The 15,998-nt window shown below is 38.3% G+C and overlaps 1 protein-coding gene across 1 annotated transcript in view; it reads right to left on the minus strand.

Moving 5' to 3' along the window:
- Window positions 1–15,998, minus strand: part of EPHA3 (EPH receptor A3) — a 686,746-nt gene that overhangs the window by 280,962 nt on the left and 389,786 nt on the right. The window contains 1 exon segment of the mRNA XM_043510261.1: window positions 9,328–9,392. Coding sequence (XP_043366196.1) covers window positions 9,328–9,392 — 65 coding nt within the window.

The following is a 15,998-nucleotide window of genomic DNA, read 5'->3' on the forward strand; positions in this document are numbered from 1 at the left end:
TGTTAGAAAACATTTATTTTTCCCTAATCTTTCTCAGAGTAGTCCTGTCACAAATATGATCTACTCTTTGCATTTAAGACACTATATGACACACCATGTTTTTCTTTTTGTTTCCCAATTGTCTTTAGTACTTAGTTATTATATTTTATGCAAAAAAATTCTGCACAACAGAGAACTGGACACATTAGAAACGTCAAGGTAAAACATTCCTTTAGAAAGAGAAAAACGTTCAGTGGTCATCTCTTTTCTGATAACTTACCACAAATAGTCTGAATGTATCCTGACAGACTGAAAGAAATAAAATTCCTGCCCACAAAGGAAATTATACTCTTTCTAAACTTTGAAGTTCAAAGGAAAAATGGGACTCTGGAATGTGTACAATCCTAGTTCCAAATAAAAGCTTTATTTAGGACTTGGAATGGAAGTTGAAACTTGCGTTTCTTGAAACCAGAGAAAAATGATACTCAACCTGCAACAACCTATTATACAAATAGCAGAATGATTGATTGCATAACTAATGAAATAGGATGGAATTTCAATATTTTCCCCCAAAACTAAATAAGAGGATTGCACTTCCTCTATGCTTATCTGCTTTTTTGTTTGTGTAATATTCTTTTTTTAAAACAGAAATGCAGCAAATAATTTGAAGCAGTGTGGTGATGAACTTAAAAGGCTAATATCCAAAAGGAAAATAATAATAGGAGATCATTGCTGTGGGAAAGAGCAAATTTGAATTGGAATAAAAATGAATTTTCTATTACTCCACAAAGAGTTATCAAAAAACGTGGCAAGATACAACCATTCCTATAATCAGACTGAATTTGTAAATCAGTCAGTTTAATAATCAAAGGAACACAGATTAAGAATAGAATATACTAAGCAGTCCAATAGTTTATATAATGAATTTGGCAGTTTTTCAAACATTTTAATGAGAGGTTTTTCATTAATATTCACTCAGTAGCACTGGAAAAATAATTCACAAATCTATACGAATGTCAAAATGTTTTCAAATTATTTCCCCACCTCCTCTTTTTCATTCAGCTCCAGCTAAAAATGATGATGATATTGTTTTCTAACTTGTAAAGCTTGGCTTGGACTTTTTATTCTTAAAACTGTTCTTAGCAACTGAAGTTAATATAATGGTCAAAAAGCATCAAATCTGACTAATGTACACAAGAAGTCTATCCTTGAATGTATGTGCATGGTTTCCATTCACTTCAACAGAAGCTGCGAACATGTATCTGATAAAGAGTGATATTGCCATTAGGCTTACACATCAGAATTCAAACAATTTTAAAAAAATTGTATTGCATATCCTACGGTTAAAGCTCCCAAGTATAGTAGCCTTGAAGAGGAAGAGTTTACAGTACAGACATGACTGTTTGACTTCAGCTATCATTAAATAAAATGAAGAAAACACTGACACAAAAATTTCATCTTCACAATCTGACTCATGGCTGTGACAATTTAAATGAATGACATTTTAGTTTAAAATACTGAGAGAAATTTTAAAAGCTTCATGGAAATACAAAGAAAAATTCTTCACTTTAAGGGTGAGAAACACTAAAATCTGCCTTAATATTGAAAATGAAGTTTCAATCCAAAGGAATGAGACTTCACACACACATTTATACATAGTTTCAAGGAAATGAAGAAAAAATATGTAGGGTATGAATTGTAACACTGCTCTCAAATTTAATCAGATCAGCCCAAAGGTGAAAATGCTATATTTAAGATATATCCCAAACAGCACATTTCCAAGTGACCAAGAATCATATAACACATATGTCAAAAAAGTTGATTTCCCTCAATCAACTATTCAGCATATGAAGGAACAGTTATAGTGTGTGATTCACAAAGACAGAATCCCAGATGGTATTTTCTGACAACCAGTTGTCAAAATACTCTGTCTGCATTTCAGATATCATCCACAAGCACTGAAAGCTAAAATGACAGTATACAACGTATAAACTTGTTAGGAAACCAGAATTCATGCACAACATTGAGAATCTAAAAACAAATGCATAATTCTAATAAGAGCTCAATAACCTCTAGAGAATAAGCAGACACACTATTTTAGACAGTAAAACACATCCTGTTTCCATTCTGAAGTAGGCTTAAGTATTTAACAATAAAGTAGATATTTTCTATTTTAATTTTTTGTCTTACGCAATATTTAGCATTCATGATTAGTTATTTAATTTTTGAAGTACTTTACTAATGTTTCATAAAAAAGCACACAACACCCAGCTGAGTTGTGTAAGTACTATCTCCTGACACAAGTACACAGGGGGAAAAGTGAGAGGATAAGTTACCTGTCCAAGGCCAAAAATCTGAGACCAAGGTATCAGTCAACTTTAAATGCCTAGCAACTTAGACCTAGAAGATTAAAATTAATCTCCTCCGTGGGATCATATGATAGTTCTAAAGGTTTTCACACAATCACCTGCTCCCCCAATCCTTGATCTACTGTGAAATGACCCATCTCTGCAATAGCTTTTTCATAATTAATATAAAAATATTTACATTGCAATATGAAAATAAATAAATAAAAATGCAGATGAAGCTTGTCCTTTTTCATCTGAGAGACTGCTATCAAAGACAAGGACCCAATCTGGATCCATGCTGTATCCAAGCTCTCAGAACTCCCTTGGGTACCAAGGATCTCACAGTGGCTAGAGTACTCTGCTTCTTTGATGCCAGTATTGGCAGAAAAATGTATCTTGGTGGATGTCCTTTCCCTGCGGGTTGTTTGATCAATTGGCTTTTTACCAATTGATCAAACCACCCACCAAGGACTTCTTTTGCTAAAGGCAAATACAATCACAAAGATCTCCTTCCTCCACATCTAGTCAGGAATGACAACCAAAGGCATATTTTACACAGATTCTTCTTCTTCGTCCTCTCTCTCTCTCTAAAATCCCATGAAAAAGACCAGAAATTGAAGATGGTGTCACGTGCCAAGTATGTCAGCTAAAGACAGGAAACAGAACAAGTTTAGCTGGGGGCTGTCATTTCAAAGTTAGCATTCTGGTGTGATGGAAATATTGTTTTTTCCCAAGAGGAAAGGGGGGCAGGGAGTCTTTTTACAGCATCCTTTTAAAAGGAAAAGGTCTCAGGAAAAGCACACACAGACCTTCCTTATTCTGGCCCAACTTCAGCAAAACTTGATTAAGCATGTGCTTAATTTGAAGCATGTGTTTTAAAAAGTCCCACTGAAATCAGTGGATAGAATCAATGCTGAACAAGGGTAGAGTTAAGCACATGCTCAAGGGCTTTCATGAATCAGGGCCTCAGTGGGACTTCATGGGTCTAAGTCAGTGAAGAAAAGGGAACTACTAGCATGAATAAAGGGCCCAGCACTGAATTTGTGTCTTTGAATATTTTTCCTGTTGGGAGCCTGTTAGTTTATTCCTTAACCTCCCTGAAGTTAAGGCATTTGCCCAGGACTTGGGAAACCTGGGTTCAAGTCTCTGCTCCACCATAGATTCCTAATGTGACCTTGGCAACTCAGTTAGCTTCTCTGTGTCTCATTTCCCCATCTGTAAGATGGAGATACTAGCCCTTCTCTCCCTCATCAGGGTGTTGTGAAGATAAATACATCACAGATTGTGAGGTGTGCCAAGATAACAATGACGGGGGCAGTCCATATAAATTCCTGCAAGACACAGAACAAAGGGATGTGGGACCAGATTCCAATATGACAGACTATTTTCAGCCTTTTGAAAAATCTGAAATAAGCCATTTTCCTCATTCTCATTAAGGGTTGATCCTGCTCCTATTCAAGTCAATGGAAAAGATCTCACTGACTGTAATGATGCAAGATCTAGCCCTAGTTGGGCAACCCAAATTTTGCAGGAGTGGGAAATGCTGTTCTTCTCTCCCTGCCACAGGCTCCCTAATTGGGATCTGTAAGTTCTCTCTTCCAAATGCCCATGAGTGTGAGGGCAAGGGATAAATGGGCACACAAGCCAAAATGTTCAAGTGTTTATAGTAAGTCCCCTAATCTATAATTAGGGACCTCAATAAGTCCCCTGAATTTCAGCAGTATTGAGCAACCACCAGGGCCGGCTCTAGGTTTTTTGCTGCCCCAAGCTCTGAGAGCACAACTGCTCAAGCCCCCCCCCCCAAAAAAAGGTGACCAGAATGCCGCCCCTGAAATTGTGCTGCCCCAAGAACGTGCTCGCTTTCCTAGTGCCTAGAGCCGGTCCTGGCAACCACAGCCCCCAGTAAAGTCAACGTGAAGCTGCAGGGGTCAGGGATCATAAATGCTATCTATAGATTTAATAGGCACCCGAAGTTTGAAAATTTTGGCTATTATTTGTTAACTGTGATTACATTCAAGACAAATGTATCCACAAATAGGTAAGGCATATTAACCTTATATGCAAGGAGTGTTTATTTTTTATGGTTAGTAACAGAAAGAAATTACATGAACTGGTTTTATCTTTTTTTTTCTGTGAACCATAGAGAAAACAAATACATTTTCACAGCCAAAAAACATTAATGGTAACATTTAAAGATTAGGCCATGCCCTAATGATACTGTAGTACATGTAGTACCTTTTATATTCATATTATGTCTTGAGGCGGGTACATGAAGGTTTCTGAGATTAATTTTACCAAACCAAAGAACACCAACCTAGGGCCAAATCCTAATCACCTTATTTATGCAAAAAATCACCCTGAAACCAATATGACCACTCACATGAATATGCAGAATGGGATTTGGACTCTACTCTTTTTGTCCTGCATGAATTATCCATCACATTTGTATTGTATATTATTAAAAGTTACTTGCTTTTTTATCTTCCCAACCCCCCACATCTGTGCTGCTGTAATTTATGTGAATTGCAGTTAATGATCAGTTGTGTTATGCTTAATCAGCATATCAATAATATACTCTGTAAAGACTAAGTAGCTCTTCCTTTTTCCCCGTTTAATGAAATCTATAGAAATGGAACGGGTATTTGACTGACAGTACAAAAAGGTTGCACATGCAGGTGCTCGTGGTAGCAGCGCAGGATACAGGCTTTGTGGCTGATGCCAATCACATTCAAATATAAGCAAACCCAGCTATTCTATTTTTTAAAGCAGTTGCTTTGCCGTCTGGATGGGCCAAGGTTTTATCTTGAACTGGTCTGAATGAGTTTGACCAGATCGGTGTCACTGCTGCCAAGATTACGGGTGTGTGGGATGGCTCAAGGAATGATCACATTCTTACAGGGCCATATTATTAACCAGGGGTCTAAAACACTACCATCAGGGAGTTATGTGGGACACACAGATCTCTGAATACCAATGAGCTATAAATCTTAACATAAATATTCAGCAATTTCTCAATGCTTCTGTTATATAACCCCAAATAAAATCAGATTTTAGAATGAGATGTACCACAGAATACTGAGCATGACAATCACTTCAAGTTATTTTCTAGAATCGGGTAAAATGATTAACCTGAAAAATCTCTATTAGATACCTTTTGATAAATCCCTGGATGGAGGGTTATTTATATAAGTAACCCTCCTCAGCATCTTGACATTTATGGCTTCTGATGGGAATACTGCTGGATCTTGGAAAAGAGCTGGCACAATACCAGCATCCTCATTTGTGAATCACAGCCTCAAGTGTAGCTCTATTAGCTTTACCTTGTAAATCACTACCTCGCTATTAGCAATGCTTCAGTACGATGTGACATCTTTATTATAATGTTTTTTCCACTGAAGTTTAAGTTCATATTTTAGTTAACTGGAAGACAGATGCAGCTGTATTTACAGGGTTTAATTAAACCAGTATAAATAAAGGACTATGAAAAGGATGTTTTACGTTTCCACTCCCATTTAACTTTCCTATTATTACATCACTTTTAAGGCACAATTCATAGTACTTTCTTTTTCTATTTCTATTTTTTAAAATGTATATTTAAATTGTTAAGCTTAAAATATCACAGCATGTAAAGGAACACGGTTTGGGGCCAGCTTCTGTACCACAATCACACCAAGTGTGATATGTGTGATATGATATAAGTGAATTTACTATTCTGTGATTTCAACCTAAGAATCTCATTATTTTAGAAGCACATCAGTACAATTCTATATGTATTGTACAGTTTTGTTCCCCAGGGATACTATGGTAGGTAGGAACCATACATACAGGAAAAGCTTAGGTAGACTTACCCAAACCAACACTGACTTGCAAAGGCTAAAAAAATTGCTCTATGGGATACGAGAGTCCTGGTAGAGTAATCTAGCAAGTCTGTTTTTCTTACAGCCATCATGATGCCCTGTATCATTCCTCTGCCAGCTGCTTTGCCTCTTGCTGCTTTAGGCCTCCAAGGCAGGAGAGGCACAGCTGCAGGGAGATCAATAGAGAAGCAGAGTAGAGCAGAGCGGCTGCCAAAAGAACCAAATGAGGCTTTGGAAAAAAAATACAAAAAAATACAAAATGGAGACTAGAAACTGATGAGCTAGAAAATAGCTGGGAAGTTCTGTCATGTACACCCAACTCACCAAAAGTTGCTTATTGAACAGTCTGACAATAACCATTGGAAACTTTTCATTCTGGAGTGGGATGGGTAGGAAGAGGAATAGTAGAATCCAAACACTTACTCATGGTCCCGTCTGGACACACAGAGATTTTCTTTGTATAAACATTTTAAACTATTATTTTAAGGCATTGTGATCATACAAACAATATTATTTAGCATTTCCAGGGCACTGGCTATTCACAGAGCACTTCATAAACATTAACTAATTCAGTCCTGTGAGGGAGAGAAACAAATGTTGCTATTTCCAATGTACAGCTGGAGAAGTAGACTAAGATGACTTGCCCAAAGCTACTGAAGGAGTCACTCACAGAACTAGAAGCAGAGCTATGGCGTTCACAATTCCCAGGCTTGCATTAAGACCAGGGGCCAGATTTTGACATGATGATCAGAACACATAATTGGCGGCAGATATTTAAAATAGTACACTACCATCTAGGCATCTAAATGTATTGGCCAGGTTTTCAGAAGCATTCAGAACCGAGCAGCTCCTATTGAAAACTCATTTTACTGAGCAGTTAAAAACGGATCATCATCCTGGGAAATGAAAAATCTGATTTAAAAAAATTTCTCCTGCCAGTACGGATGGTTTGAAAACTAACTATTCTGTGTACCCATCATTTCATTTATGTATGTACCATGTCATAATTCAATGGATTTCAAACAAATTCAGATAGGGGAAAGTGCAGAATAACACACACTGAAGTACAATTAACACTGCATTATTTATAGGGAGGCCTGAGGTCAGATTTTCTAGCTCAGCACTCAGCAGTTCCCATTTAGATACCTAAAGAAGTGGCCATTGGCCTGCTTTTTAGGAGTGCTCAGCGCCCAGCGGCTCCCACAGAGAACGCTGAGTGATGACAGGGAATATCCATAAAACAAAACAGATGCACAGAATAAAGTTGACAAATGAGCAGTTTTGGCAAGATTTTTTTATTAATATTTTAACTGCCCAACAGAACCTTGAAATCTGAGACTTCACACACTAATAACTTCTCACTCCCATGTTAGTCATGTGAGTCATCTTACACCCACAGACATGCCAGAATCCTGACTCAAATCATACCACTGCCTCCTCCAAACAAGCTGGTGAATCACAGGATAGTGATGCTTTGGATACTCTAGAAGATTGGGCATTCGGTCAAACTCAAGGTGTGGCAGGAAAAAAGGCGATAAAGATGACAGGTTTCAGAGCAGCAGCCGTGTTAGTCTGTATTTGCAAAAAGAAAAGGAGTACTTGTGGCACCTTAGAGACTAACAAATTTGAGCATAAGCTTTCGTGAGCTACAGCTCACTTCATTGGATGCATTCAGATAAAGATGAGTGATCCTTGAAGTATGGATAATATGGAGCACCTCTGGTAAAATAGGAGATGGAAGTACCTTCAATCTATAGTCTAATATCTCCATGAACAAGAAGCTAAATGACTATTTAAGTAACGTTTTTAATCAAAACTACCAATAATCTGGAAGGAAAAGGAACAAAGAGCTCTGCCCCAATTCAAACATATTGCATTGTTTCATCTGCCATGTGCCAAACAGAGCTCTCAGATGCATGTGTGCAACGCCAAATAAAGACTCCACCAAATCCAAGGATAGAATTTGGCCCCAGGTGCTTTACTGTCACATTCAATTACTCGAACAGCAATGAAAAGAGTATTAGATTTCCAAATGGCTCTTTTTTTGTACATTGTTCTTCTAATTTACAGCTGGAAAGGGATGGGGTGAACACCAAGAATGGAGAAGAATAATTTAGTATGGTACCCAGGAGCATGACACAATGAGGCATAATGGAACTAAATTAAGAAAGGAATATTTAGACTGAATATAATGGGGAATCTTTCTAACTGAGACATATATTAAGCTGTGGGTTACTTTCCCACTGGACAGTGAGAAAGCTTCATTACTTGGGATTTTAAAATTGACTGTGCAAAGAATCTTTTTAAAAATGTACTCAAGTGAACCATCCTCCACTGTGAAACAGGAGTACTGGAGTTTCTTTTACCTACTGAGAAATCATAAAGTTTCAGCTATCAAATGGCTGACCGCTCCTTCAGTAATTGTAATAACAAATAAAGAGGTAAATGTTTGGTAAACCATAAATCAAGTATTTAAAAAAACTCAAACAAAATGTATATGTGTCTCTTTTGCTTCAAAAAGTTTAAAAGCTAGAAGTATAAGAATCCTAACACTAGACAATTTCAGAGTTACAAATAAGAGATCCAGTTGAATTTATTCTAGACAATATTAGAAAATACACAAGAAAACACACAAGAAATGTATCCAGATATTTGCCTAACTTTTACCACAGAGAGAACAGCACCTTTACCACAAGTCAGCAAAAAAAACCCCCAAAAACAAAAAACAAACAATAAAATAGACATTTGTGACATCTACTGAAAATTGGTCTACACATTTCCATGTCAGTTCTAATTTCATCTAAAAGCATCACTAAGAAGAATAGTTCCACACTACATATTAGAAATACACATTACACAGGGAGGAAGATTTAAAGACAATTTGCATAAAATGGGGAAGCCCCACCTCTTTAATTCTTCCCATTAAGGGTGACCTCACCATGGGGATTACATGCAGTATGATGTATGTTCTAATGAAAAGGTAACATACTAATACAGCACAAACCCTAATTTCAAATTTAGAATAGACTATTTTTGAAACTCCAAAGGGCCCCAAGCATAGCGTTGTCTGAAGAGGAAACAGTAGTTAAATAGCACATTGATCTGTAGCAGCACTTTCCCATTTCACAGTCTAGTGAACTCACCCCATGTGATGGGTAGGAGATCCAGCCCAGCTCCCCTTGAATTGCTTTTGAATCCAGCAGATTAACTATAAAAGAAGACAAAATGAAGAAGAATGAGTTTCATTTGCCTCTGTCCCTTTAACCACAGTTACTCTCTACTAAAAGATGTGTTTATTTGGGGGCCTCCTGAAGTGGTTGATTTGCTCAGGTGGCCAGATGGTTTACTACATGAAAGAGATGAAAGGATCAGCTTGTTTATATTAAAACATTGTAAGTACAGAGGAGGTAGAACTTTTAAAACAATTGGCAAAACTAAGCAATGGATGGATCTCTGTCCAAATTCATTACAGCGAGAGGGCGGGGGGGAAGGGAGAGAAGGGAGGAAATTGAGCTGTTCTATCTGCAGCATACAATGCAAGGTTTTCCCCTTATATGCCTGAAATTTGTCTCAATGCATCTAACAACACAGGTGAGATGTGAATATTTAAATCTTTGATTAAAAGCTTACATTTTCCCATATATACTTTTCTCAGCATACAAAAATAAATAATAAATGCTGATTAAGGGCTTTACCCTTTCTGCCTTCTGATCAGATTGATTCTCCAAATCATCTTGCACTAATGGAGTATTTTCCAGAATTATATTAAGTAAAATATTAGATTTTTTTAAACCACGGTGCTTTAACTTCAAGAAAACTTCTTAAAGATGACTGCCACTGGATAGCTATCATCAGGGTTATCCTTTTTCTTTTAACCTTCTGTAGAAGAGTGCAGATTTTATTTTGGAATACCTTTGAAATGTAAAGTATCTAGTTAATTAAATGAGGGCTTTTTTAAGCTCTAAAATAGATCCAATAAAGCCCATTATTCCCTGATACTGCTATTTTGCAAAAACAAAAGCAAGTTTTACTTGTAGACTCTAGTCAAGTGAAATAACTGATCACATGGCTCCACAAACTACACATTTATTTATTAACGTGAACCAGGACAGATGAGCCAACACACATTAATGACAAAGAATCATTGACAGTCTTAAGATTAGCCCTAGTCAATGAGACATATTAATACACAACAACAGGGATCCATGCATCTCTAATATTTATCATTTACAATTAGGGATTTTTGCTTTCAATATAAAAACTATTGACAATGACAAAAGGAAGAAATCTCATTCTATATACAAGGGAGTTTTAACAGCTCAGTATGATGTAACTTTCAAAAAGAAATAACCACTGTAACAATCTAGTCAGTTATGTTGTAGGGTTCTTCTGTTTTTAAGCCTGAAGGGTTGTCACTGTTCCCTGGACCAGATGGTGTGGGCATTGGTGCTCAGAGAAAGGAGAGGAATGGGATTAGGAGGGGGGGAAACCCTGAAATTATCTATAAATCTGTTAAGTAGAGCTATCTGTATTAATTTTGTCATCCTTCATGACTTGCTATTTAATTATGGCCATTACTAAGAAAATAAAGCAATTAAAATGTTTTTTAAAGGTACCACACAGGGGAAAAAAGGGGTGGGAAAAGATGGATGTATGATCTCAGAAATAGACAAAAACAATACATCATTATAAGGATATAAATATATTTTCGAAATTGTATTATTCCATAGCGAATGAGTTATTCTCCAGTCTGTGAAAACAAAAGTACTTTGGTTACAATTACATACCCATTTTTAAAGAAAATTACATTCTGACTTACTTCATTTTTTCTAAGGCCTGGGCTACACTACAAATTTAGGATTAAATAAACCACATTAAATTGAACTAATATGGTATGTGTTTACGCTACCAAGTCCTTTCCGCTGACCTAAGTGGCCTGTAAAGTTGACTTCTGTACTCCACCTCTGTGAGAGGCGTAGCGCTTGATTCAACATCTACGGGCCGACATGGGGATAGTGTAGACACTGCGTTGTGTAATTTGAATGAATTGGCCTCCAGGAGGTATCCCACAGTGCTCCGCTGTGACCGCTGTGGAGAGCGCTTTCAACTCCACTGCACGTCAGCCAGGTACACAGAAAATAGCTGCTCTCCTGGTAAAGCCTTGGGAACTTTTGAATTTTTATTTCCTGTTTGATCAGCATGAAGAGCTCACCAGCAAAGCTGATCATGGAGACTCAAGGTCGAAGACGCGCTCCAGCTTGGAGTACACAGGAAGTGGTGGAACTTATTGCTGTGTGGGGAGAACAGTCTGTGGAGGCAGAGCTCCGATCCAGCAGAAGAAATACTGACATCTATGCCAAGATTGCGTGGGACATGGGTGAGAAGGGCTACACCAGGGACATGCAGAAGCTCCACGTGAAAAGAAAGGAGCTTCAGCAAGCGTACCAGAAGACAAGGAAGGCAAACAGTCATTTTGGTTCTGCCCCACAGACATGCCACTTTTATGAGAAGCTGCATGCCATTCTTGGTGGAGACCCCACCACTCCCCCAAAACACTCCATAGATACCTCCCAGGAGCCCCAGGTGACCTTGAGCAACAACGAGGAGGACATTGTTGATGAGGAAGAGGAGGAGAGTGTGAGGCAGGCAAGTGGAGGATCCATTCTCTCCGACAGCCAAATACTGTTTTTAATCCTGGAGCCCACCCCCTCACAGGACCACTTGGCAATGGAGCATGATGCCAGGGAAGGCACCTCTGGTAAGTACACATTTCCAATCAAACCGTAGAGGTTACTTGCTATTATTTTTTTACTTTAATCTACACAAAAGTAGGTGTAGTGGGTTTCTGGGAAGGGGTGCCTTATTTCGTCCACCACCGTACGACACTTTCCCATGCCACTCCAGTATTAACTCTGCTGGCATCATTGCAGCATAAGGACCAGGTCTGTACTCAGATGCTTGCAGCATCTGCTCCCTTGCCATAAAGTGTTGATCCACCAGGCCAAGGAGGAAACATCAGCTGTCCCTCTTCCGTACCTGGAGCTCCAGGGAGCTGTGGCATCAGCAAAGCAAATCCACCAATCATCCTGACTAAGCATTTAGGTCCTGGCGGTCTCCTTCCCAGTTCCAACTGCCATTCTTCACAAACTCACTTCTATCAGACTAATGAGCAGCATAGCACCCCACTTATTTCAGATGGTACCTACCATGGTTGCCATTAAAAAATTCTCAGTAGCCAGCAATTACCACACTTGAGTATGAAACATCATAGTTTCATACAAGGAGGGGACAGAGGGTGCAGAATGATGGCAACCTCGGCCCACAAGGACCACAATGTCTCACCCGATCCCCTGAGCTTCAGGTCCATCAGCAAAATCCCAGGTCTTTTACCTCTGGGAGCTGTTCATTTTATCCTTTTAATCGCACTAGAAACTGGCCACAGGGGACACCAGCAACTAGCCTGGTTGCACCCCACCCAAGCTAGGTATTATTATTTGAAGAAATGGTCTTTCAGGGCAAGACATAAACAAGGGAAGCATACAGGTATGACAGATATGTGGGGGAGGATAAGCTACTCACCCCTAGCACATTGGATTTTCCAGGGCATTTTATGATTTTATGGCTATCATTAGGTAAAACGGCCTATGGTTATAACACACTCGCTTTAAACTACACCTCACAGTTGAGGAGTTAACTTGATTGCATGTCCAAGCAGCTCAACTGCATTCCTTTCAGACACATGTTTGATATCTGCATGTGTGGATATGCTGTCTGAGTTGGCCTCTTTACCTCAACACAAATAAAAATGACATGTTTGAAGTTTCCCCCATCCTAACCATTAGTGTACATAGCATTCATTTATAGAATACTATTCCCAAGTTAGCATGGCATTAACCAAGTTAGAATGAACAAACAAATTACAGAGCAGGAGAAAGTCTGCAATTTAGACATAAAAATAGCAACCAAATCAGCTAATAGTATCCATCTGGGGGAGAAGGAGGAATTCTTCCAAAGGGGAGTGAGGTGTTGAAAAGCACAGTATTAAGCAGTAGCAGCCAGGTTATCATCTGCAGCATGTTGAATGCACAAATTGAATGCAATAGAGGTTTTCATCTAACTCCTAGTTCCTTTTGTCCCTGCTTCCACTTCTCCCTCCCCCAAAACAGAAACACCAGACACACTACTTTCACATGCATCCTACACATTTTGCTAACACTGGCAAATATTTATAGAGTGATAAATTCAAGAAGGCAAAAGGTATGCTCCAGACCTGTCATTCTGAAACAGTAGATAATTTTGTGCTGAGCTTATTGATCAACTTTGTACTGTATAATCTTGTACATCCCCCATCACTTTGTGCTGGGAGGGGCAGAGACTGAGAAGTCTACTGCATGTTACATCTCTGGTGGAAAGGGATCAGAAAGCCTTATGTACCTTCACTTGACTAACCAGGTTATCCCCACTCATTATAAACCCAGCCAATTTCTCTTTCTCTGTTAAATGGTGGGAAGTAAGAAGGAAAAGTGCACGGATAGAAAACAGTCAAAGAAAAAAACCTGGGGGATATGGATTGTCCTTGTAAAACATCTTGCCCTTTGCTATGTGGAGTCATCTGTTGTCTAATGGGATTCATATTGGAGGGCGGAAAATCTCAGTCTGGCTTCCACTGCATAGGAACACAGAGATAATTTTGTTTCTCAAAGATTTAGGTTATCAAGAACTTAACTCAAATTTGAAGACAGAGCATTTTCTCCCTAGAAACAGCCTTCAAAGAGATTTTTCCCCCAGAACATCTTTATCTGTATCTAGAAATACACCACTTCCCACCCCACCTGCCCCCACATGTATTACTTTTTTAAAATAAATATTTTGCTCACTGGAAAAAAGAGTCATGAGATATTCAGCTCATTTTTCCTAAGGCCCAGAGGAAGAGCAAAAACATGCAATCTCATTTCCACATACTTCAATACAGGGCAAACAATTAATTCAGCTAGACCTTATTAGGCTGCAACAGGCACAATGCATGGCACAAAGGCATGGAAGAGGAAAATGATTGATACAACTAGACGTCATGTGTCACAACATGATCCATCATGCTAGAAATCTAGAGGGAGAAAATTCTTTTCCTAGAACATAAAATGTAAGGACAAAGACAAATAAAAATGTGAATTAGATGTTTGTGGCCTAAATCTTTTTGCAAGGAATTACTGGATTATAATAAAATAATATGTCAGATTATAGAGACTATTGACTCACATAACGAAATCACTTCAAAGATTTGATTAGATGGGTGGTAAATATACTGTAGTATACTAAGACAGCATGTTGATTTATAAAATCAACCTGACTAACTTATTAAATGTAATATAAACAAACATCCAGCCAGATCTTCAGCTGGTGTGTATCAGGGCAGACCAGTAGGTTTTTAAATATGCAATTAAAATACTTCTTAATTAAGAACAAAAATATATATTTTTAAATTGAATCTTATGTGTTTTAACATGAAAAATCAGGTGACCTGCATAAAGTTTGAGAAAAAGTAGATAAGATGTGCAGCTATTTACATGACAGTATTTTTTTCTGTATGAGAAATTATTATATACAAGAACACTATTAGCATAACCAGGAACCACTCCAGTGAAGTCAGTGGTGGCATAAACTGTTGCAAGTGCACTGAACATCTTGTCTGATTTTCAGAGATGTTGATTTCAATAGGATCTGTGGATGCAAGGCATCTCCAAAATCAAGCTACTAACCTCCCTGTTTTGCTAATTTTGGAAAGGAAGGAGGGGTGAAGTGTCTAATGGTTACGACAGGGCACTGAGAGTCATAACTCTTGGTGTCTTTACAGTTCTCCTATTGATTCACCTTGTGTCATCTCAGGCAACTCACTTAAGCTCTCCATGCCTTTGTGTCTCTACATTTCTAAAATGGTTGGATTATTTATCTACCTCAGAGTTGTGAAGTTTATTTTATTAATGTTTTAAGTACTCTGAGATTTAAGCCTGCTGAGCCTAGTCCTGCACAATGTTCAGCTTCCTCAACTCTCACTGATGCCACTGAGAGCTGAGGGTGCTCAGAACAGATTCTACTTCCATGCCAGCTGGTATTATCGAGCCAGAGTATTATTTAAAATGTTACCTTAAGAACTTGCTATTCATTCCTTCAAACCTCCAGCCTTACTAGCGTTGCAATATTTAATTCTTTGGTTGGTTTGTTACTGTGGGAGATGTAATGTGGACTCCAGCTGAATAGAGACAATGCCAAGTATTGTTACTTTAAGTCTTTTTTTCTCTACAAAATGTTTATGCCCCATCCGGGGAGTGGAGGGTGTCACTGGTATACAATTGTCATAGAAGAATGGCAGTATCATACCAAGGAGAAATGAGCGCAGAAGTGTTCTTGTAAGACAGAGATAAAAATCAACAGCTCACTAATACCTCAGTGCATTGCACTAGACCACAACTCGTGACTGTTTTTAAAATAATGCTAAATACTGATGAGAGGGACTTCATAACCTTGCTGCTTGCCAGTATTTAAATATCACAGTGATCTACAAAATGAGCAACAATCACAATCCCTGCTTTGGGAATTCAATGGCTTTAGTCCTTTCATATAACGGGCTTGTTCACTGTACAGTACGCTATGACTATTTATGCCATATGGCAATGTACCTGCAATGCTGTCTATTAACAACATGTTCTTTCCTAAGAGCCTTGCCTCCTTGCCTGCTGCTTTGAGCTCCAGAGTAGTCGACTTCCCAATTTAAGAGAAACCATAATAAGGTACCTCAGTTCAGGCTGTGCTAAATTGT

The sequence above is a fragment of the Dermochelys coriacea genome, chromosome 1, assembly GCF_009764565.3.
Source record: "Dermochelys coriacea isolate rDerCor1 chromosome 1, rDerCor1.pri.v4, whole genome shotgun sequence".
Taxonomy (NCBI): domain Eukaryota; kingdom Metazoa; phylum Chordata; order Testudines; family Dermochelyidae; genus Dermochelys; species Dermochelys coriacea.